General features: G+C 55.3%; 9 protein-coding genes across 9 annotated transcripts; 5 read left to right on the plus strand and 4 right to left on the minus strand.

Annotated features, from left to right (window-relative positions):
• The first annotated feature begins 578 nt into the window (after positions 1 to 578).
• BP01DRAFT_359544 (uncharacterized protein) lies at positions 579 to 2,607 on the plus strand. The gene has a single exon (XM_025575707.1). The coding sequence runs from the start codon at positions 888 to 890 to the stop codon at positions 2,439 to 2,441; it is 1,554 nt and encodes a 517-aa protein (XP_025428257.1). The 5' UTR covers positions 579 to 887; the 3' UTR covers positions 2,442 to 2,607.
• A 241-nt stretch (positions 2,608 to 2,848) lies between these two features.
• BP01DRAFT_405267 (AMP-binding enzyme family protein) lies at positions 2,849 to 6,398 on the minus strand (the record flags this gene model as incomplete). Its single annotated transcript, XM_025578736.1, has 2 exons — positions 4,917 to 6,398; positions 2,849 to 4,864 (listed from the first exon to the last, which is right to left on the minus strand). Exons 1-2 carry the CDS (start codon positions 6,369 to 6,371, stop codon positions 2,849 to 2,851), a joined length of 3,471 nt encoding a protein of 1,156 aa, XP_025428258.1. The 5' UTR covers positions 6,372 to 6,398.
• Positions 6,399 to 7,561: 1,163 nt separating this feature from the next.
• Positions 7,562 to 8,461, plus strand: BP01DRAFT_368303 (alpha/beta hydrolase; the record flags this gene model as incomplete). Its single annotated transcript, XM_025576499.1, has 3 exons — positions 7,562 to 7,622; positions 7,679 to 8,079; positions 8,141 to 8,461. 3 exons carry the CDS (start codon positions 7,562 to 7,564, stop codon positions 8,459 to 8,461), a joined length of 783 nt encoding a protein of 260 aa, XP_025428259.1.
• Positions 8,462 to 9,704: 1,243 nt separating this feature from the next.
• On the minus strand, positions 9,705 to 10,279 carry BP01DRAFT_385596 (uncharacterized protein; the record flags this gene model as incomplete). Its single annotated transcript, XM_025577616.1, has 3 exons — positions 9,705 to 10,000; positions 10,088 to 10,154; positions 10,250 to 10,279. The coding sequence occupies 3 exons, from the start codon at positions 10,277 to 10,279 to the stop codon at positions 9,705 to 9,707; spliced, it is 393 nt and encodes a 130-aa protein (XP_025428260.1).
• Positions 10,280 to 11,534: 1,255 nt separating this feature from the next.
• Positions 11,535 to 12,064, minus strand: BP01DRAFT_368305 (uncharacterized protein; the record flags this gene model as incomplete). The annotated part of the gene is made up of 3 exons (XM_025576500.1): positions 11,535 to 11,833; positions 11,881 to 11,962; positions 12,029 to 12,064. 3 exons carry the CDS (start codon positions 12,062 to 12,064, stop codon positions 11,535 to 11,537), a joined length of 417 nt encoding a protein of 138 aa, XP_025428261.1.
• A 1,802-nt stretch (positions 12,065 to 13,866) lies between these two features.
• BP01DRAFT_385598 (general substrate transporter) lies at positions 13,867 to 14,196 on the plus strand (the record flags this gene model as incomplete). Its single annotated transcript, XM_025577617.1, has 1 exon — positions 13,867 to 14,196. One exon carries the CDS (start codon positions 13,867 to 13,869, stop codon positions 14,194 to 14,196), a length of 330 nt encoding a protein of 109 aa, XP_025428262.1.
• A 473-nt stretch (positions 14,197 to 14,669) lies between these two features.
• On the minus strand, positions 14,670 to 15,033 carry BP01DRAFT_359545 (uncharacterized protein). Its single transcript, XM_025575708.1, has one exon. The coding sequence runs from the start codon at positions 14,971 to 14,973 to the stop codon at positions 14,746 to 14,748; it is 228 nt and encodes a 75-aa protein (XP_025428263.1). The 5' UTR covers positions 14,974 to 15,033; the 3' UTR covers positions 14,670 to 14,745.
• Positions 15,034 to 16,495: 1,462 nt separating this feature from the next.
• BP01DRAFT_136171 (uncharacterized protein) lies at positions 16,496 to 17,194 on the plus strand. The gene has a single exon (XM_025570523.1). The coding sequence runs from the start codon at positions 16,600 to 16,602 to the stop codon at positions 17,044 to 17,046; it is 447 nt and encodes a 148-aa protein (XP_025428264.1). The 5' UTR covers positions 16,496 to 16,599; the 3' UTR covers positions 17,047 to 17,194.
• On the plus strand, positions 17,155 to 19,778 carry BP01DRAFT_376346 (beta-glucosidase; the record flags this gene model as incomplete). Its single annotated transcript, XM_025576948.1, has 7 exons — positions 17,155 to 17,281; positions 17,338 to 17,531; positions 17,584 to 17,636; positions 17,697 to 17,919; positions 17,980 to 18,226; positions 18,274 to 18,436; positions 18,485 to 19,778. The coding sequence occupies 7 exons, from the start codon at positions 17,155 to 17,157 to the stop codon at positions 19,776 to 19,778; spliced, it is 2,301 nt and encodes a 766-aa protein (XP_025428265.1).
• Positions 19,779 to 19,902: the final 124 nt, after the last annotated feature.

The following is a 19,902-nucleotide window of genomic DNA, read 5'->3' on the forward strand; positions in this document are numbered from 1 at the left end:
AGGAGATTTGCTAACATCAGGCTAGACAGGGATTGTAAGTAGTGTATAGCCAGGCGCATGGCCATCAGGCAAAACTAACCTCGTTATCACAACGCTAACCCTTTAGCTGCTTTAGAGCGAGATCATGACCAATGGAGGTTCGGCCTCAACAGCCCCAGAACCAGAATCAATTAGAAAAAGCAGGTAATGGGAGTGAAGCTTGCAGCGTCTCATGTTCGTATTGATACGTAGGAAGCTGTCCATCCAAAATAAGAGGCGCGTCGAACCATGGCAGTCGTCGAACATGAGCTTGATGAGACGTCTGTGTTTGAGAATCAGTGCGCGCGATAAAAACAAAATCAGAACAAAATCTGACTCCCGGCTTCAGAAACGCTGAAATGATTGGGAAATTGCTGGATGATGAGCTGGTGTTGATGATCGCTCGAGGAACAAGTTATAAGTACACAGTCAGGAGCAACAACTGAACCAAAATATCTCCGGCAGAACAGCGCTTACCGCTTCCACTATCTCACCGCTTTCCACCAACTGGCAGCCTAAGCCTAGGCTTCTCGGCTTCTGCCTACTTTTCCATTCTTTATCTTTAACGCTTATCGCTCCCTCCACTCACCCACTCATTCTTCATTACATCAACCATCGTCAACCTCTCAACTCTTTTCTTCTTCTAGGATGGGATTACAAAGTCCAGCACTCATTTATTCCTTCAAACTTCTGACAATGCAACTGAGTTAATCAATCCGCGTCACTGTATCACAGCAGTTTCATGTGGTCGCACTGCGCATACAAAAATCCCGTAGCGCCACGCCCGCCGAGCTTATATTTACCTCACAAGCTACCCTGAACACAAACAACCAAAGCCCATCCTGCCTCCTACCTTCATCAATGCCATCATGCTCGCTACTATTCTCACCCTCCTGATCATGTCGCTCTCAATTCCACTATGGCAGCGCTACCAGCCCCATTCCCCCTCCTCCAACCCCTCCACAGACTCCATCACCCCACAGCAGAAAGCCCGCCTCCACGAAATTGCAGACCTAATGTCAGAAATCTACGAAACCCTCGTGGCCATGCGCTACCTCGACCCATCCGGCATCCAGCGAGGCCCACACAACCTCACCGCCCTCGCTTCTCACTTTACTACCCTCAACATCGACCCCGCCGTGCAATACCTCTACAGCATCCTGCCCTACATCGACCCCGCCGCCGCCGGCCACAGCGGCTTCCTGCACGGGGGCGAGTTCACTGATTTCCGGGACGCGGAGCGCGTCGAACAAGGCCGCGATCCGTTCTACGCTCTGTACGGGGTGGAGACCGTACCGGATTACGACTCCGAAGATGGAGCGTACATGCGTCCGTGGGTGACGCCCCTCTCCCAGCTCGGGAACCACGGGAGTGTGATCCTGTACGACGCGCGGAGGCACTTGATCTGGATGATCGATCAGGAGGGCTGGTCCACCACGGACCTGGCGCTGCGGGACGTCGAGGAGCGGGAGCCGGTGTCGGTGAACCGAAATAGCTTCGAGCATATTCCGCATCGCGATGCGGGGGAGGTGCTGCGGGATGTTGTCCGGTGGTATCGCGCGCTCGACGAGGTGCCAACTGGCGGGGAGAGTGACGGGTGGGATGAGTGGTCAGCGTTGGGGGATGACGGGTCGCTGCGGGAGTTGTATTTGAAGCATGGCTGGCCCGATGCGTTCGATGGGGATGCTTTTGAGGTGGATGTCGCGAGGGCGATGGCGCGTATGCAGGCGGAGGAGTTTGCGACGGAGCCGCTTCGGGTTGCGCAGGAACACAGGAAGTCCGCGGAGCGTGTCGATTCCTGGCTCGCCAGGGTTCGTGATCAACTGCGAGAGGGGGTGCAGACGGACGAAGAGAAGTGGGGTGCGCGTTGGGAGATTGTGCGTGCGATGGCCCAGGCCGCGCACGCGAATGAATTGGTACAGCTGGCTGAACACCGGGTCAGGGACCTGTGCCCGGGCAACGTGTGTCTCCAGCCGCAGGGTCGTCCGCTGTGGGAGCTGCAGTACTTGCATCAGGAAGTCGAGGAGCAGGAAACTCGATTGGCAGAGTTGGACGAACAGCTGTCGGAAGCGCCGAGTGAACAGCCTGTGCTGGATGATGACCGCGAGCAGCGGAACAAGGAACGCGGTCTGCTGATGCGCAAACTGGCCGTCTACCGCACAGCCTACGAGGCAGCGCGGTTGGAAGCCGAGCAGCAGTGCCCTGGTCAGACCTTCCAGTCGATGACCGGGTTGGAGAGGTTGCAATGGCCGGCGTGGAGGATCGAGTATCCGGGTCAACGCGCCAACGCTTTGCAACTGCTGCAGGATGCGCGGGAGCTGTTGGCACAGGTCCCGGACGATTTGCAGCGTGTTCGAGCTCAGATCTCGGACTTCATCCGTTGGCAAGAAGCCATGGTGGGGAATTCGGAAGAGACAGACTGAGACTGAGCTGAGAATACTGCGTAGTGCTTGATTTTCAGTAGGCGTCGTTCACGCCGGCTCTCGGCCAGAATTTGTGCTGCCTCCTTGTAAGATATATATAGTACTCGGTACAGTCGGTGTATTTCTGCTAGACCTACTACACAAGATGCTTGATGTCTATTTTGACCATATAATTAGAAAATTTATTGTCACAAAAATTCTTGTATTGTGTGTAGCTCTCGTATCACCACCACCGAGCCAACACACTTCCACCCCCGGACCACCCCTTATTTTCAACTTTCTGGATACACTCACTCTTTCAACATCTTGGGAAAATACAGCGTTCCGGGGGAGAACCCCCAGACCCCCCTTTCTTTTCAGCTTCCTGGCCTAACTTTACTTTACTCCTTCTATCCCAAACTCCACAATCACCAACAAGCCGCCCCCTCATAACGACACTCCGCTATTCGTTTATCCAAGTTCTCCACCTCACACAACCACCCCATGACAGCCAGAAACTCCTCCATCAAACCCACAATCTCCGCCTCTCCCCCCACCGCCAACGTATTCACGATGAGCTCCAACTCCAACACGTCCCCCTCCAACAGCGTCGGCAACCAAATCACCCCGAGATCATACCCCCCGCGGAAATCCACCATCCGAATCGGATCCCCCTCCGTCTCCGCATACTGCTCCAACCGCCAGTTGAACACCTGCGCGAACGCCGCCTGCTCAATAAAACCCGCGTCATTCGTGCCGGCAGCGGCATCCAGCGCGCGCAGCCGGTCCAGGACGCGACTGAACGGGGCATGCGTGTAGAGACTCTGCACGTCCTGGTCCGCGGTCAACCGGGTCAACAGCTCGCGCACAGTCTCCGCGGGCTGGACGAGGACGCGCTCGACACAGAATCCGATCATGGGCCCGTCGATTTCCAGGGGATTGGGGTGGGCGCGGGTCTCGTCGGGCCAGACGCGACCAGACGCGGCGACGTTGAAGACCGCCTCGGACACCCCGGTGCGATGGGCGTTGAGGAGGACGCACGCCGCCTTTCCGATCACCGGGACGGGGATGTGGGATGCGCGCCGCATCTCCGCGAGCTGGGGGAGTCGGACGGAGCGTTTGGTCGAGGTGCTGATGAACGGGTCGAGTCCCTGCGCTCGGACTTCGTTCCATGTCGACAGGCGCGGCCACGGCGTGGCGTGCCTCGCGGACACCCCCTGCAGCCGCTGGACGTGGAAGGCAACCGCTGCGTCGGCCGTCGCCGCGCTGGAGATGTACTGCTGGTAGTCGGCGAGGAAGCGGCCATAGCTCCGGAAGTCCAGGCGCGGCAGACCGTTGTTGGCCAGGAGGTCTTTGAAGTCCTGCAGCCACCGGAAGATGGTGACCGCGTCGTAGATGCCATGGTGGCAGTGCAGGATCACCCCGGCGCGGGAAGAGTCTCGATCCCGAACAAGGGTGGCCTTGAGGAAGGGGCCGGGGAGCACCACGCAGCCCTCCCACGGGTTGTCGGCGTGGTATTGGGTCAGCGCGGCGATGTGGTCGACTGCGCGGCCGTGCGTGATGTGCTGCTGCATCCACCGGGCGGTGGGCCGCATGATCAGCCAGACCATGCGGTCTTGGTCGTACTGCGCGACGGTGCTGCGCAGGAGTGGGTGGCGGTGGATCCACAGGTGGATGATGGCCTCGAGGTACTCCACGCTCAGCCCGGGGGCGGCAATCCACGAGGTCCGGATCTTGAAGGCGCTGGGGCTGAGGGTGTCTTTCAGGAACCAGGTCTGCGTGTCGGTGACGGGCAGGGTCTCCTCGACATCATCCCAGCTGAACCCGAGGGGCCGGAGGGTGGCCTCGCCGACTTGCTGTACGCGAGCTGGATCGAGAGAGGTGGGCGGACTGCCGGGGGAGGGAGGCTGCATGACGGAGGCTTTTCTGCTGGCGATGCTGCGGTTGGCGAGGAGGAAGTCGGCCTGCTTGCGGATGGTGTCGTGCTCGATCAGGTCTTTGCGAGTCACGCGTCCCAGACGCTGCGTCACGGTGTGCAGGTACTGGATCATCATCATGCTGTCGGCGAAGGTGCGGATCGGGGCGTCGAGGTCCAGCTGGTCGGCGTGGAGTCCGGTAATGGCCACCCAGATGGCCGCGATCTGGGACACGAGGTCATCCCCCGAGGCCGACTCGGGTGCGGCCTGCTGCTGGAGATATTCGACCACCCAGGTCTGGAGAGTGGGTTTCAGGACCTTGCCGGTCGTGGTGGTCGGGTAGCGGTCTTGCTGCAGGTCCTCCTGTAAGTCGAGGATCATGGTAGGAGCGAAAGAGCGCCCGAGCTCTTCCTGCACCTTGGCCTGAAGCATCCTCGTGGACACATCATCGACGGTGCGGTCGCGACGGATGACTGCCATCGGCACCTCCCCGGCCACGGGATCAGGGATGCCCACGACATATGCTTCCTATGGCGGCTATCAGCATTGACTCAGTCAGGGAGTGGGAGGATGGACTGACCCGAACACCGGGGATTTTGGTCAAGCACTGCTCAATCTTCACGGGCGAGATGTTCTCCCCACCGCGGATGATCAGATCTTTATATCTGCCCAAGAGGTAGACATTGCCCTCCTCGTCCATGTACCCCTGATCACCAGTCGCCGACCAGTTCACGCCATCCTCCTGGTAGCAGGTACGATTGTCCTCCGCACTGGCATCGAGATACCCTCCAAAAATGGGATCTCCCCCTTGGTGCAACTCACCGAGCTGACCCCGGCGAATGGGGATCTTGCTGTCAGGGGCGCAGATGCGAACCCTCGCACCTGCTCGGGGAGGACCCAAACACACCTCCCCCCGGATCTTCTGATATGATGCAGCGTCATAAAAATGCAACAAAGTGGCCACCCCCTCCGTGGTGCCATATCCCGCAATGACTCGATCAGCCCCGAGAGACAGACAGAGCTCGACGATGCTGGGCGATAACGACGCGCCGCCCAGGACAATCTGGTACAACGACTGCAGAGCCTCGCTGTCGGACGTCAGCTGGGAGGCGATGGCCTGCACCATGGATGGGACACAGGCTGTGTGGACTTTCGCGCCGAGGCGGATGGCTTCCAGGGAGGCCGCGGGATCGAAGGTCGGGCTGGGATAGACGACGGTCGCTCCGCTGAACCAGGTGCCGAGCGTCATTACGATCGCGAAGATGTGGAAGCTGGGGAGGTGTCCGCAGAGGTGGTCCCCGGGCTTGATGTTGAGGGTGTTGACGACCATCAGGCCGGGCGTCGCGATCGACCGCGTGGTATGCGGACAGCCCTTAGGTAGAGATGTGGTGCCGCTCGTGAACAGAATGAGAACCGTGTCTTCTGTGTTGGTTGGTGACGGGGGAAGCACCAACGCCGTGGGGGCGTTTTCCCTCTGCAGCTCCATCAGCCGTGGCAACGTCGTCCAGCCATCCGGGAACGATTCATCGTCCGATACTCTCGTGATGCTCTTCACCACCGGCTGAAACCCCCCTTCTGTCAGCGCAGCATCCAGAGGCGTGGTCATAGCCACCGCGGAGACGAACACCGCGGCAGGTTCTAGCTTCCGCAACAGATGCAGGGCATCTGCGCGTTGACCGAGCATGCGAGGATCCAATGGAGCGAACTGCGAGCCGAGACGAGCCGCAGCCCAGAAAAGCACCGCCCATTCGGCCTCATTGAGCAGGAAGGCCGCGATGCGACTCCCTTTGCCGATTCCCGCTTGTGCGAGAGACGCCGCCAGACGTACACTCCGGGTGTGTAGTTCTGAAAAAGTCCACCGCAAAGGCGTCTGCACTTCGGCGCCCACAGGCCCTGGTTTCTCCGTCTGTCGCAGCGCGACCACGGCGTCGCGGTCGGGAAATCTCTCTGCAGTTTGTTCCAGCAGGCCGAACAGATGCCTGTCGGGCGGCGGCTGCGTGTTGTCTGCCGCCTCTGCCACGGTTTTTGGTGCCATGATGTGATTAAAGAACTATGAAATGTGGGCAGCAATGCAGCCAAGCCTTGTGCAGAGGAGGCAGACTTGATGTCTTTATACCCACCCACTGAGCGAGGCCTGGCGCCATTAGGTCAGGCACAACACCACCTCTCCATAGTACGCCATCCACATTACCAGCGCTCTGGGTCCCATCCTCCCTCTCTATGTCGATCGATACAGCTCTAGCATACAGTCCTCTCTTGGTCCAGAGAGGTTCGTATTAGTGCGGAGCGTCCCACTGCAATCATAGTCCAATCCGGTCCTGAGGGCCCCGCCGCGGCGATCCGTGCCGATCTGGGCGATCGCCCAGCAAAAAGCCCTGGATGCTGCAGCCACGACATCGCGAGCGTCGAAAGGAGCCTTCACTTACTGTGTACAGGCCGAAGAACACGCCGAGGAGCCAGGAAAATGCTACTGGTTCTTGCGAGCGCGAACAACAATAGTGCTTCAATAGTCGACCCGGACTCAAATTCGAGTCGCGATACTACTCATCTCCGAGTGCGGCCCAATCGATAGTATAGTTGTGTCGGGCTCGTCGCATTCATGCACGCACCATGTCTCCACGGGTTTGAGCTGCTAGACTTCTGGGATTTAGGGGTAGTGGATTGACTGGGCCAGGAGGCGGCCAGGCCAGATGCGATCTCATCTGGCCGATCTGCGTCCGGCGAATATTACGATCGGAGGACGCGAGATTTTTGGAATGGCCTGCGATTCGAGGGTATGGTTCACGTACCAATCCGGACAGGATGCAGAGGTAATTCCCGGAGGAGTTTGGCAGCGATCCAACCCGAGAGTGTGTACAGCCCACATGGCGTGCTGACCAGCTCGAATGCTCCGACGGTACGGGAGCAGGTCCTGTCAGCATCCATGCCCATGCGGTCGAGGCAAGCAAGGAATCTATTGATCGGGTGTTTTGTGGATGAAACCGTGCTCGATAGCGCCACGCGAGGTGGGACAGCACCCGGTGCCCACTCAGCAGCTTTCGTACCAGATTGCCGACTGATCGTCATCGGAAACTCAAAGATGCATAGGGAGTGCCTGTCAGGGTTCTGATCGGGGAGACGTATCGCGTATAAAGGGGGTCTTGTCTCCCGGTGCTGGAGGCTGGAGGATATCCACTCATCACCCACCTATCTCGCTCCGAGTGTTCTGACCGAGCTTGGGACGAGATGTATCTCGAGACTCGACCTCAACAACCCCCGCGCACGGCGAAAGTGCTGATGCTTCACGGTGAGTACACACCCTCTCTCCCTCCACTCTCGTCAGCGCGACTGGAACAACGACAGGCACTGGGCAATCCGCACACACCTTCCAAGCCAAGATGCGCTACCTCCACGAGCCGATCGCTCGCGCCCTCTTCGCCAGCTCGGCCCTGCAATCCGAGTTTCCCTACCCGGGGGGCGTGGAATTCGTCTACCTGGACGGACCGATCCCAGCCTCCGAGCTCGACGCCTGTGACGAGACCTACATGAAGCCGAACAAACTCCCCGACAGCTGGCTCTGGGGGTACGGCGATCCGGAAACGCAAGAACTCAAAGGACTGGAACACACCTGGAAGCACTTAGCGACTGTCTTGAACGAACACGGTCCTTTTGTCGGCGTGATCGGCTTCTCAGCGGGGGCCGCCTGGTCGGTGATCCTGACCGCATTGCTGGAACAGAACTTGAAGACGAATCCCCATTTCCACGTACGTACGCATACTAACTATCATGCGCATCACTACGGAATCTCACAACCAAAAAAATCAGGTTAACCACCCGCCCTTGCAATTCTGCATCGCCTTTTCTGCCTTCATGTTCGAGCACCGCACCTATGAGTGGATCTATGCGCGCAAGATCCAGACCCCGGTGCTGCACTTCCTCGCCGCGCTGGATACCTGGATCACCGAACGGCAGTCGCTGAAACTGGTCGAGCGCTGCGCCCATGCGCAGGTGGAGTATTTCCAGGGGTCGCACTACATCCCTCGCGGCCCGCGCATCAAGGAACTGGTCACCAAGTTTATCCAGAAGACGAGCGGGGTGGGCAAGGAGTTGCGACCTGGCGGATACGAGGACTGGACTGACGCATAGCGTGGTTGCAGAGCCGATCGACTGGAGGGTTTTCTGGCATGGACGGGTGGAGGGAGTAATACAATGGACATGCGTCGGGAGAAGGGGGTGTAAAAGGTGTTTTTACTCGGTTCGGTGGCGTTTTGGTTTACTCCTAGCAAACCCCCGTGTGGCGTTCGTTACCTTGAGTATGTACTGTACTTCGGATTTGTTTCTTGCGATCGATTCAGCGAGTGGCAGCAATATCATTCCCAGGCTTTCATCTCATCCCAGAACTGTACGCAAGAGCTGCCGCCAGCTCCTTGCACCGTCCCTGGTCGAGCACTAGCACACCTTCCCAAGAAAACCTCGACAAGCTCCAGGCTTCCGATCCACTTTCCTCTGTATGGTCAGGAACCACCCGGTCGGTAGCTACGAGGTACTGGGATTCGCTCAGAAGAAGTGCCGATCGGTGGAGCCGCAGCACGACTCATGGGCTGAAGCGATGAACCCAATAGCAGTGGACTGCAAACACCAGGTCTAGCATGGTCCACTGGCGTGCAACAGACTCCACTGGGTAACTAGGTCGTGGCTCGAAACCTCATGCAGGCAAAGCACGACTGGATCTGTTCCAAGGTGGCAGAGGCGGTCCGTCACGGATTAGGGCAGGGATCGTCACGCCGGGTTGGCCTGAGGTGCCAATTCCTGTGAACATCAGAGATACTCTACGGGAGTGGGAGGATGAACTGCGTAGCTACACCGACGCTTTGTATCGTATCAGATACACGATGCACCACTATACCTTTGCATCCAAATCACCTCTACCGGGCAGCACGGGGTCGTCGGGGGGAGAGAACAAAAGAGCCAGCATCTCAGCCGCCGATCAACGGGGCTACACTCCACCCGCACTAAGATCGACGCTTGCATTTCCGGCCATCGAGATTGTCATCGTCGCCCGCCTGGCTGGCTGACACCCTCGGGGTTTCGTGCTTTTATATTCCCGGGCGTGTGGCTGCATGCTTTGTGCTACTCGCCTAGAAGACTGATGCGCAGGAATAGTGTAGTTGGCTCACAAGTCCAGCCGGAACTTTTGCACTTTTTCACCGTGAATGAGTTTCATTCATCTTCTCGAATTATGATTTGTGCCCTCACTGGCAAGAAAGAAAAAAAAAAAAAAAAACCCCTCATCGTCACGTAAACCCGCAATCCAAACTCGTTCCCATCCCCCAGCCCACACCCCCTATCGCCTGTACATGGCATAAACCCACACCCCTCCCAGACATCTTCAACCCACATTCCCCGCAGAACCCTGCTCCCCTGCACCTCCTTGTCTATCACCGTCCAGGGAACCCTTCTCCTCCGACGCAACGTTTCCCTTCCCCGGCACGGCCTTCTTCGACACCCGCTTCTTCTTCTTCGGCGGAGTCTTCTGTGGCGACTCGGGGCTCGGACCCCCCGCGCGCTTCGTCCCCATACTAAAAGTGATCGAGCTGCCCCCGTTCTTCAGATTGCGGCGGAATTTCTCGAGACGCTCTTTGATGGCGCGCGGGGTGGGCTTTTCGTCGTCGGGGTGAGGGGTGGCTGCGGTGGAATGTGGGTTAGTAGTCGGGTATAGGAGGGGATGAAAGAGGGTCATGGGATTGAGAGGGGGGGAGGGGATAGACCTACGCCAGGTTGCGGCCATCTTGTCGACGTCGATGGTGAGGTCGTGGGTTTCAAAGAGGGTTTCCCATAGCTAGCAGATTCCGTGCGAGGTGGTTAGTTTGGTGTGTGAGGTGATGGATGAAGGGGCTGGACTGGGCTGGGATGGGCTGAACTGGGGAAGCGTACGACATTCATGTTTTCGGGTGTCCACTTCATGTTGGCTTTAGTGGTTTTTTCTTAGGTTGTGGTGGTGATTTGCGGCGGTTTCGTTTTGGAGGTTGGTAACTCGTGCTTGGGATGGATTGGCGATGTGTGGGTGTTTGCTTGCGATGTAGGTCGAGCTTTGTGCTGGTGGCTGGGTTCGCGATGGAGAATGATAGAGAAGGAGAAGGCAGGATGGTATGAATTGTACTGGATCTGGTGCAGGCGTTGGATGGTAGGAGAGGAGAGGGAGGTGCGATGGCAGTGGTCTGACTGGAAGCTGGCTGAGTGAAGTGGTGAAGGACGCCTTCTCTTTGCTCTCACTAGTAACACAACGCCAGATTCAATCTTGGTGTTCAGATGATTATTCCACTGGCTCAATCGGATTCTGACCTTGATCAGAGACTGTTGATATTGAGGGGTTGCAGCAAGATTCAAGCTTAGGATGAGGTGTTCTTCAAGGCGCAGTGGAGCAAGCAGGTTAAGTAAATGACTCTCTTGTGAGGGTGGAAGCGGATCCCCACTCACTGGCTGTGTGGAAGGGGATTCAGTAGAATCGCTCAATGTCATGGAGTTCGTGTGTGATATAAGTAAACTACACTAGTTAGAGACCGTGGAGGTAGAACCTGTTCAACCACCAACCGCAGTACACATACAACTCACCTGGTCTTCTATACCGCGCCTTTGAGCCATCCATGGAACATGGCGTTCATTTCTGTGACGGCGTACCTTGCTTTCCCTCACTACTGTATAAAGATACTTTACGAAAGAGGGATATATCTGACCGGATGGAACTCACGGGGTTGAACTTCTATCGGTGTTACTAGAAGTGCAGGGTGTTAGTATAGAGGGCTTGTATTTTCAGAATCAGAAGTGAGAGCATGTCTGACTCGATGGCCATGGAAGGCGACAAAAGGCTACAGCATGACGGGCTCACTTAACGAATCATAGTAGGTTAGTAAGCGTGGACACTGGCAATTCTCACTTGTTTGTCTACCTCTGAACATCCTAAAAGCCTCAACATCAATCCGAGCTGGATAGAAATGATGTATTGAAAGTAGCTAATGTGATCCCCACTCAACTAAACATGACTCCTATTCATAGCAAGTGATAAAAGAGCAAGAAGAACGCATGGGAGTGATGATGACCTGTGTTTACATTCATCCAGGCGTCTCATCAACAGGAAGTCATGTAAAAGCAAAGCAGGCCGAAGAGCGATAGGAGCAAGTGTTGGATCAAGGATTGGCGATGAGAACGATGTATAGCTCATCTAGAGGCTGGTAGAGGAAGGAGAGATTGTCACGCTTTCCTCCTCCTCCTGCTCCTCCTCCTCCTCCTCCTCCTCTTCCGCAACCGCGTCCTCAGAACCAGGCTTCATTTTCTTGGTAGGTGTCTTCGTCGCAATACGCCCAGCCTTGCGCTTGGCAGTCGGAGTCGTCTTGCCGGAGGGAGCATTGGTGGCCCTCTGCTTAGTTGGAGTACCGGCGGGAGGATTCGAGTTACTAACGCTCTCGTTGGCCTGCTTGCGCAGCCTATCCATCTGCTGCTGCACGGCACGAACGGAACATTCTGCTGACACATTAGCAACTATCTCTCTTTTCATGATGTGGACCTACCTGAGCCCACAAATCCGGCCAGGGCGTGGTAGTCCAGCTTGACGTTTTGGTTTCTCAGCTGGGTGAGGACTCCCAGGAAGAGCTATGATAGGTTCTTGTCAGTCGGTCATTCGGGGATGAAGGAGATAGAGAGTTGCAGAGGACATACTTTGGCGTTGGCCTCTGAGTTCCAGGTGACGGGCATGATTGTTGTTAGTTCTTGTGACGAGGTTAATGATGTAGACGATGTAGGACGATGATCGAGTGAGTAGGTTGGGTTTTGTTGCGAAGACGGTACAGCGAGAGATATCTGCGGTGTTCTGTTGCTAGGGAACGATGAGTGTGAAGTGAAAAAGAAAAGGGGGATAGGGATCGAGGTGTTAGATCAGGTAGCGTTCAAGAATGACAAGGGAGTAAGGTAGCTCCTAGGCTAGAGCTGTGGTAAATGAAGTGCTTGGTCTAGTGTAGCTTGGATCTTGCACATCGAGATGATTAGATGATAACACTCACACCAGGAAAAGGGTCAGGAGATTATGTCCAACACTGACTCTTGCACTCTCTCTGTTAATATAGATCTATCTCTTGGTGAAAATTACCTGTAGTTTACAGGTGATCTTCACGAGCGATATCTCACACCAAATTTATAATTCCTTCACGACACGCATTGTCTTGCCTACATGCTCTATCTAGCGTAAGATCGGGACCAAGTCAATCTCTAGATACCATAATGGCCCACGTAGCAGAAGCAAATTCGATGACAATCACGCACACAGCGGAGAGTACAGCCATAGACTTACTGCAGCTCACTAGCGAGGCAACCTGGTGTTTTTCAAGTGCATCAATCTGACAAAACCAGTATCGGTCCGAAGATCTGAAGATGCACAAAGAACTCGGAATATGCAAAAGTAGCAACACACTGATGCGCTGATGTGGTTTTACCAGAGAAGAACTATATAGAGGAGCACAGTAGACCCAAGCAATCCCACAGCGTACCAGAGATCACCTTGCATCTTCCAGAAGAAAGATCTAGAAGCCAACTGAATCCTATAATCAAGACATAAATGGTTTGCCTGTAGCCACAGTTGAAGATGCACCAGGAATACCACATACAGTATCTAAGAGTCTTGCAGGTCGAAGGAATATCATGCTACCACGGGCCTTGCTGGTCAACGAGGTTGAGGAGGCCTCAATATATCTCCAATGCTTTACTTCTTCCTTCTCAAGACTATACCTCGGTTTGGAGTCTAAGCAATAGCCTGCCATGTGATAGACTCTTGCGATCGATAGGGATGGCTAATTCTACAGCATCCGCGCGATATTGTCCTTAGTGCAAAGGTCACCAGCCCAGCGGCTGCACCAACGCTCATTACCCGAATGGTCGGCGATTTACAATCCTCACCTTCGATGAATATAGGCCAAGGCTGATTGGCGATGATGACGATAGATAGGCAATTCTTGAAGTCTGCAGAGTCATGTAGTTATCATTTTACTCATTCCTGGTCTTGATAGTACAATTTAGAGAGTCCTCGCTTGTGGTCCAATCGACAGCAAGAGGATGCTGATGATGTCATACCGTCACCAAGAAATCAGTCGGAATCTACCCGAGGCTATGCCTCTTCAGCACTAGCCTGCGCCGTGATTGGCTGAGCCATCTCAAATCTACGCTACCGCATGGGGCAATTTCTTCCGCCCGCCCTTTTCAGCGGCTGCCGGATTGAGTGTCATCGCTCCGGGCCTGGGGATGTCCAATCAAGGGTGTAGGATACACATTCCCCCGTCTTTCGTCTCCTTCCCCGGTTGTCCCGCTTGGAATGCGGGGAAAATGGCAGGCAATTGTCGGGTCGAACCTGGATACCTTAGTCTTGTTTGCGCTTCCCTGGGTTTTCCGGGACGGGTTTCTGGTCGGTTCAGTGACTGCAATTGCACTCCTGGAGATGAGCCTGTTCCGAAAGCTATTCCCCGAGTGCTCGCCCGACAATTGCGCACTATGGGTTCAACACGGGTCTCATGACCGCTATGCTGGAACTAGGCCCCTTCATCGGCTGTCTTTTCTTCCCTTCCGTCGCCAACCGAATCTCCCGCAAGTGGTGCCTCACTGTTGCCAGGGTCTTCTTCATGGTCGGCGCCATCATCCAGACTGCAACTTTGGACTATGCTACGTTGCTTGCCGCTCGGTTGACTGGTGGAATTGGCGTCGGCACGCTGGTAATGGGTGCGCCTTTGTATATCTCGGAGACAGCCCCTTCCCGCTGGCGTGGATCTTGGTTGGTCTTGGAGGCCATCAGCATTGTAGTTGGTGCAATCGTGGCTTATTGGATCACCTATGGCACGAGGTAAGCTGTCAGAGTGCCAGGGCGAGGTAAATGAGACTGTAAATAGACGTTCGACTGGAACAATGGCTGGCGACTGGGCCTTCCGCGTACCATCATCCAAATGGCCCCTGCATTGATGGTGGGAAGCGCCATCCATGCTTTCCCCTTCTCACCTCGTTGGCTGGCCATGAGAGGAAGGGACGACGATAGTCTCGCAGCCTTAGCCAAACTGTGGTGTCTACACCAGACCGACGAGCGGGTGCAGCTCGAGTGGAAGGGAATCTTGACCGAAGTGCGCCTTCAGCAAGAATAACGTAATTCAACAACTCAAGACTAAGCTGTCGGTAGCTGCCTTATGCTATGAAATGAGATCACCGTTTGGGTTCCTTTGATTTCAGCAGCGGTAGAAGCCCGCTTATTTTAGTGAAACTCGTCCGGAAAGAAAAGTAATAATCAGCGACAAACCTCAATACCCAAACGTGCATATGTTTTGAGAGTGCCAATCCGTAAGTACAAATATGCCCTTGATACCCTCTAGCTTGATCTCGTGTTAGGATACCCACCTCGATACTCACTAGGAACGCATAGCAAAACGCGGGAAACCTAGGCACCCGATATGAATACGGGACCTGACGATCGTCTGAGTATGGTGGAAGAGGAAGTGATTTCTGATACCGACAGCCCAAACCCGGTCAATGTTCCCGCTGGGGAGGGCGAACATGGGGCACAGGATGATGATTCCGACGAAGTGGATAGTCGACCTGGGCGGATAAACGAACGGGGTGATGTCGGTGCCGAGCATCCTCGTCCTCCCATGATGCTCTACTCGCCAGTGATTCTGATCTTTTTTCGGGGTCGAGAGCCATCAGAGCATGTCGCTGCGTTGATGGAGGCATTAGAGCCTCGCGTCATGGTCGTACTGTCACCCAGTATTACGCACCTAGCTGAATTCATCAATGACCCATTAGGGACCAATCTCCATGGGGTTATCTTGGCCGACCCTTCGCTCATGGAACCGGGACAGGAATATGCCTGGGTAACAATCCGAACGCTTGTCAGAACCCGCAAGCACGGTTGGCCCTTCCTCATCTCCGGGAGCTGTATTTGGGGAGCAGTACGCAACCCAGACAATTTTTCTCGCTATGTCGGACATGCATTCGGGGTGCACTGGTTCGTATATAGCGGCGAGAAGCGCCACCATGCGCTGATCCGGGGCCGCCCTGGGGAAGCGCTGCCACAAAACGCCGTTTGGCTTGCGAATGTAGCGAAAGATGCCCAGATCGCCATCCAGGCCATTAGCCCAACGGACCGCGAGGTGTATAGTTTCGTGCTAATCCCGAGGGGAACACCTACCTCGGTCGCGCTACATTGCACTCGTCAGGGCGAATCACAGATTTCGGTGCCCACGGTGGGTTGGATCGGAATCGCCAACGACCCCGAGGAAGAAGCGCGATGGATTATACGGCTTTGCCAGGTGGAATTCGGATTCACGACTTGTTTTCCTACACTGAATGAGGATCCGAGCGTTCCGAATCCGTATCTGCTACCGATGGAGGCTCCCACCCCTGTACAACTTAATCCGAGGTTCACCCTTTCGTTTGAAGTCAGTCCGGATATAGTGCCGGTGGAGTCGTCCGATGCGTAGGGAAGTGGGAACTCGATCTCTGTCATGGGGTTGCCACAGGTAAATTTGCAGGAATTTTCAGTCCTATTTCACAATCCATGGATTTTGTTTGTAGTCGAAGTGTAAACACAAGCCACAGATGAGCTGCACCTGTGATAGTACCTAGTCAATAGATGAAGATGAAGAAATTGTAAGAAGGGAAGAGCAAGAAGGAAAGGGAAAAGTTGGTAAGAAGTTGTACTTTGTTTGCATGTTTGTATGTTTGCGTGATTTGTCTGACTTCCTCCGAACTGCTTCCCTCCAGCCTCTCCTTCTTCTACAACCACAACTTCCTCCTCCCCTCACATCCACTCTCACTTTCACAACTTCTCCTCATTCACATCTCGCGCATTTCCCCTCTTTTCTACTTTGCGTCATGATCATCTCCCCTCTACTCTAGCATCCGCGTGATCCGCTTCTCCCACTGACCTCACTCTAGCCGCCTTGGCACTAGGAGTGAACATGAGCCTGGCCGCGTACTCAAGCCCAATCCGACCACTTAGCCTCGAGTCACCTGGCTGATATGAATGGCAATCCCTCCTCCATTCTCCTTCCATCTGCCGACTTTCCTGGCCGAGGACTAACTCGAGGCATAGTCGTTTTCGGTGGCTTCTGATCCGAGCCCCAAGTCTTCCCCACAAGCTTTGGTCAGTCAAGCCGGTGTGGATGTCGCGACCGGCTTAGCACCAAGACAAGAGAAGAAATCAGGCGGAATGCTAGCGAATTCTCTGTTCTCAAAACGCCAACTACGTTTTCAACACCAGGATGTCCATATTGACCAGAGCACCAATTGTTGGGTTGGCCACCCCAGAGTACAGCACCCCACGCAAAACCCCACGAAGCATGGGTGACCCTGCATCCACAGTCGCCAGAGGGCAAATGCGGGGTTTTGTCAGGCCACAGATGGCACTCTTGCTGTTCCTCACTCGGACTTGCCCCGCACTGGCTGTCCTGTCGGTCGTTGTGGGGCTGGTGGGACAACCCCGGATTGTACATAGATGCACGGCATGTGGGGATCAACACCCGCTCACTGACTCGCGAGCCGGCACTTACCTCCTAGCCACCTACCTAACCCTCATTCTTGCCCTGGATATTCCACTGCTGAAACCTGCAGATGGCCGTCTTAGAGCCTTTCAGTTCTTGTTTTTCTGCCGATATTTACCCGGGAGTCAGGCAATTCTGCGGAGTATTCGGAGCATTAGGTGGGATTGACCAACTCGGTCTTCTTGTACAGTCCACTCGATGCATTGGACTAAAGGTATAAATACGTCAGGCAGTCGCGGAGGCAAAATATCGAGACAGGCAAGCGAGTCCAGCAGAATGTACGGTCTAGCATCTTTTGCGGCCCTGTTGGGCGGTCTTTCACTTTGCTCCGCGGCCCCGACTGAGCAAAATATTACAAGCGATACTTACTTTTATGGCGATTCTCCGCCCGTCTACCCCTCCCGTACGTGCAACACTGTGCTTTTCTACCATGTCCTCAATACTGACCCAACCATCTAGCGGACGGTGCCGGAACCGGGTCCTGGGCCGCAGCCTACGTAAAGGCAAAGAGTTTTGTCGCTCAACTCACAGACGAGGAGAAGATCAACTTCACAGCCGGGTATACTGCCAGTAATGGCTGCTCAGGCAACATTCCAGCAGTCTCTCGTCTCGGCTTCCCCGGGCTTTGTGTTTCTGATGCAGGAAATGGGCTGGTAAGTGCACAAGGTCGCGCTGGATTGACCATGACCGCTAACATTTACGCAGCGTGGAACCGATTTTGTGAATGGCTGGCCAAGTGGCATTCACGTGGGAGCAAGGTAAGAGATGTCACAGCCACTGCATCCGTGGCAAACGAGTAATGATTCCATTCTATCTAGCTGGAATAAAACTCTTGCACACCAACGCGCCCTATACATGGGACAGGAGTTCCATCGAAAGGGGGTAAATCTCCTACTGGGCCCAGTTGTTGGCCCACTTGGTCGTGTCGTGGAAGGTGGTCGTAACTGGGAAGGCTTTGCCAACGATCCTTACCTCAGCGGTGCGCTGGTGTATGAGACTGTGCAGGGTGTGCAGGAAGCCGGTGTCGGCGTTTCGGTCAAGGTATGTGCATACCATCTTACTGGAAAGTCATCTGAGTCATGGCTAAGGGTTGAATCAAAGCACTACATCGGAAACGAGCAAGAGACCAACAGAAACCCCGAGACTGAGAACGGCGTCACTGTTGCCTCAGTTTCCTCTAACATCGACGACAAAACTATCCATGAACTGTATCTTTGGCCGTTTCAAGACGCCGTTCTGGCGGGAAGTGTCTCCGTGATGTGCTCGTACAACCGAGTCAATAATTCCTACAGCTGCCAGAACAGTAAGACGCTGAATGGTCTTCTGAAGACCGAACTGGGCTTCCAAGGTAAGACGGCCTAATCAATCCTCCGCATCATTGCTGATATTTGCAAGGCTACGTTGTCACTGATTGGGATGCCCAACACGCCGGGATCGCTGGTGCTAATGCCGGCCTGGACATGGTCATGCCAAGTACCACCACATGGGGGTCCAATCTCACGACGGCCATTGCCAACGGCAGCATGGAAGCATCGAGACTGGACGATATGGTCACTAGGTAGGTTAGATCACCTTCCACCTTTGATACTCATTCTTACTCAATCAGGATCGTTGCCTCCTGGTACCAATTAAACCAAGACACCGACTTTCCCTCACCAGGCATTGGGATGCCCGTCGACGTCTACTCCGAGCATGAGATCGTCATTGGAACTTCTGCCGATGAGAAGGACGCTTTGCTGCAAAGCGCAATCGAGGGACACGTCCTCGTTAAAAACCAAGGCTCCGTCCTCCCTCTCCAGTCGCCACGCCTAGTCTCCGTGTTCGGCTACGACGCCAAAGCCCCGGAGTCCCTGGACCTAGCCCCCGTCTCTCTAAGTGTCGCTCCGCCCACGCAAAACAACACACTCTGGGTGGGCGGAGGTTCCGGTGCCAACAATCCCGCATACGTTATCGCCCCCTTGGACGCCATCCAGCAACAAGCCTATGAAGACAACACCGCCGTCCTCTGGGACGTGACATCGTTCGACCCAGACGTCGACCCCGCCTCCCACGCCTGCCTAGTTTTCATCAACAGCTACGCCTCCGAAGGCAGTGACCGGACAGGTCTGGTGGACTCCGACAGCGACACGCTGGTAACCAACGTCGCCAGCAAATGCAACAACACGATCGTCGTGATCCACAACGCGGGCATCCGTCTCGTGTATAACTGGATCGACCACGAGAACGTTACCGCTGTGATCTTCGCCCATCTTCCAGGCCAAGACACAGGCAAAGCTCTCGTGGATTTGCTGTACGGCCGCGCCAACCCCTCGGGCCGCCTCCCCTACACCGTCGCCAAGCAGGCCTCCGACTACGGCGCAGTCTTACACCCCGTGCAGCCCGTCGCGCCTTACGGCCTGTTCCCGCAGGACAACTTCACCGAGGGAGTATACATCGACTACCGCGCCTTCGACAAGGAGGACATCACTCCGCAGTTCGAGTTCGGCTTCGGTCTCTCGTACACCACCTTCGATTATTCCAGCCTGAACATCCAACGCACCTCGGTCGAGGCCACACAGTACCCTCCTGCGGCGGTTATCCAGGAAGGAGGCAACCCGCGGCTGTGGGATGTTTTGGTCAACGTCACGGCGCAGGTGGAGAACGCCGGCTCGGTCGACGGCGCGGAGGTCGCACAGCTGTACGTGGGCATCCCCAATGGACCGATCCGTCAGCTGCGCGGGTTCGATAAGGTGAATATCCTGGCTGGGGAGACGGTGACGGTCACGTTCGCCTTGACGAGACGTGATTTGAGTACGTGGAGTGTGGAGGCGCAGGAGTGGGAGCTGCAGCAGGGAGAATATAAGGTGTATGTGGGACGATCGAGTCGGGATCTGCCTCTGACGGGGAGTTTGACCTTGTGAAGTGTAGTATTGCCAGGAGATGACACTTGGATGATAATTGAAAATCTTCCACTCCATTCTAATGCAATTTAGTCTGCATCTATTCAACTGCTGTAAAACCCGTCCCAAGTGCAAATCAAACCAC

Source organism: Aspergillus saccharolyticus (assembly GCF_003184585.1).
Source record: "Aspergillus saccharolyticus JOP 1030-1 unplaced genomic scaffold BP01scaffold_36, whole genome shotgun sequence".
Classification (NCBI taxonomy): Eukaryota; Fungi; Ascomycota; class Eurotiomycetes; order Eurotiales; family Aspergillaceae; genus Aspergillus; species Aspergillus saccharolyticus.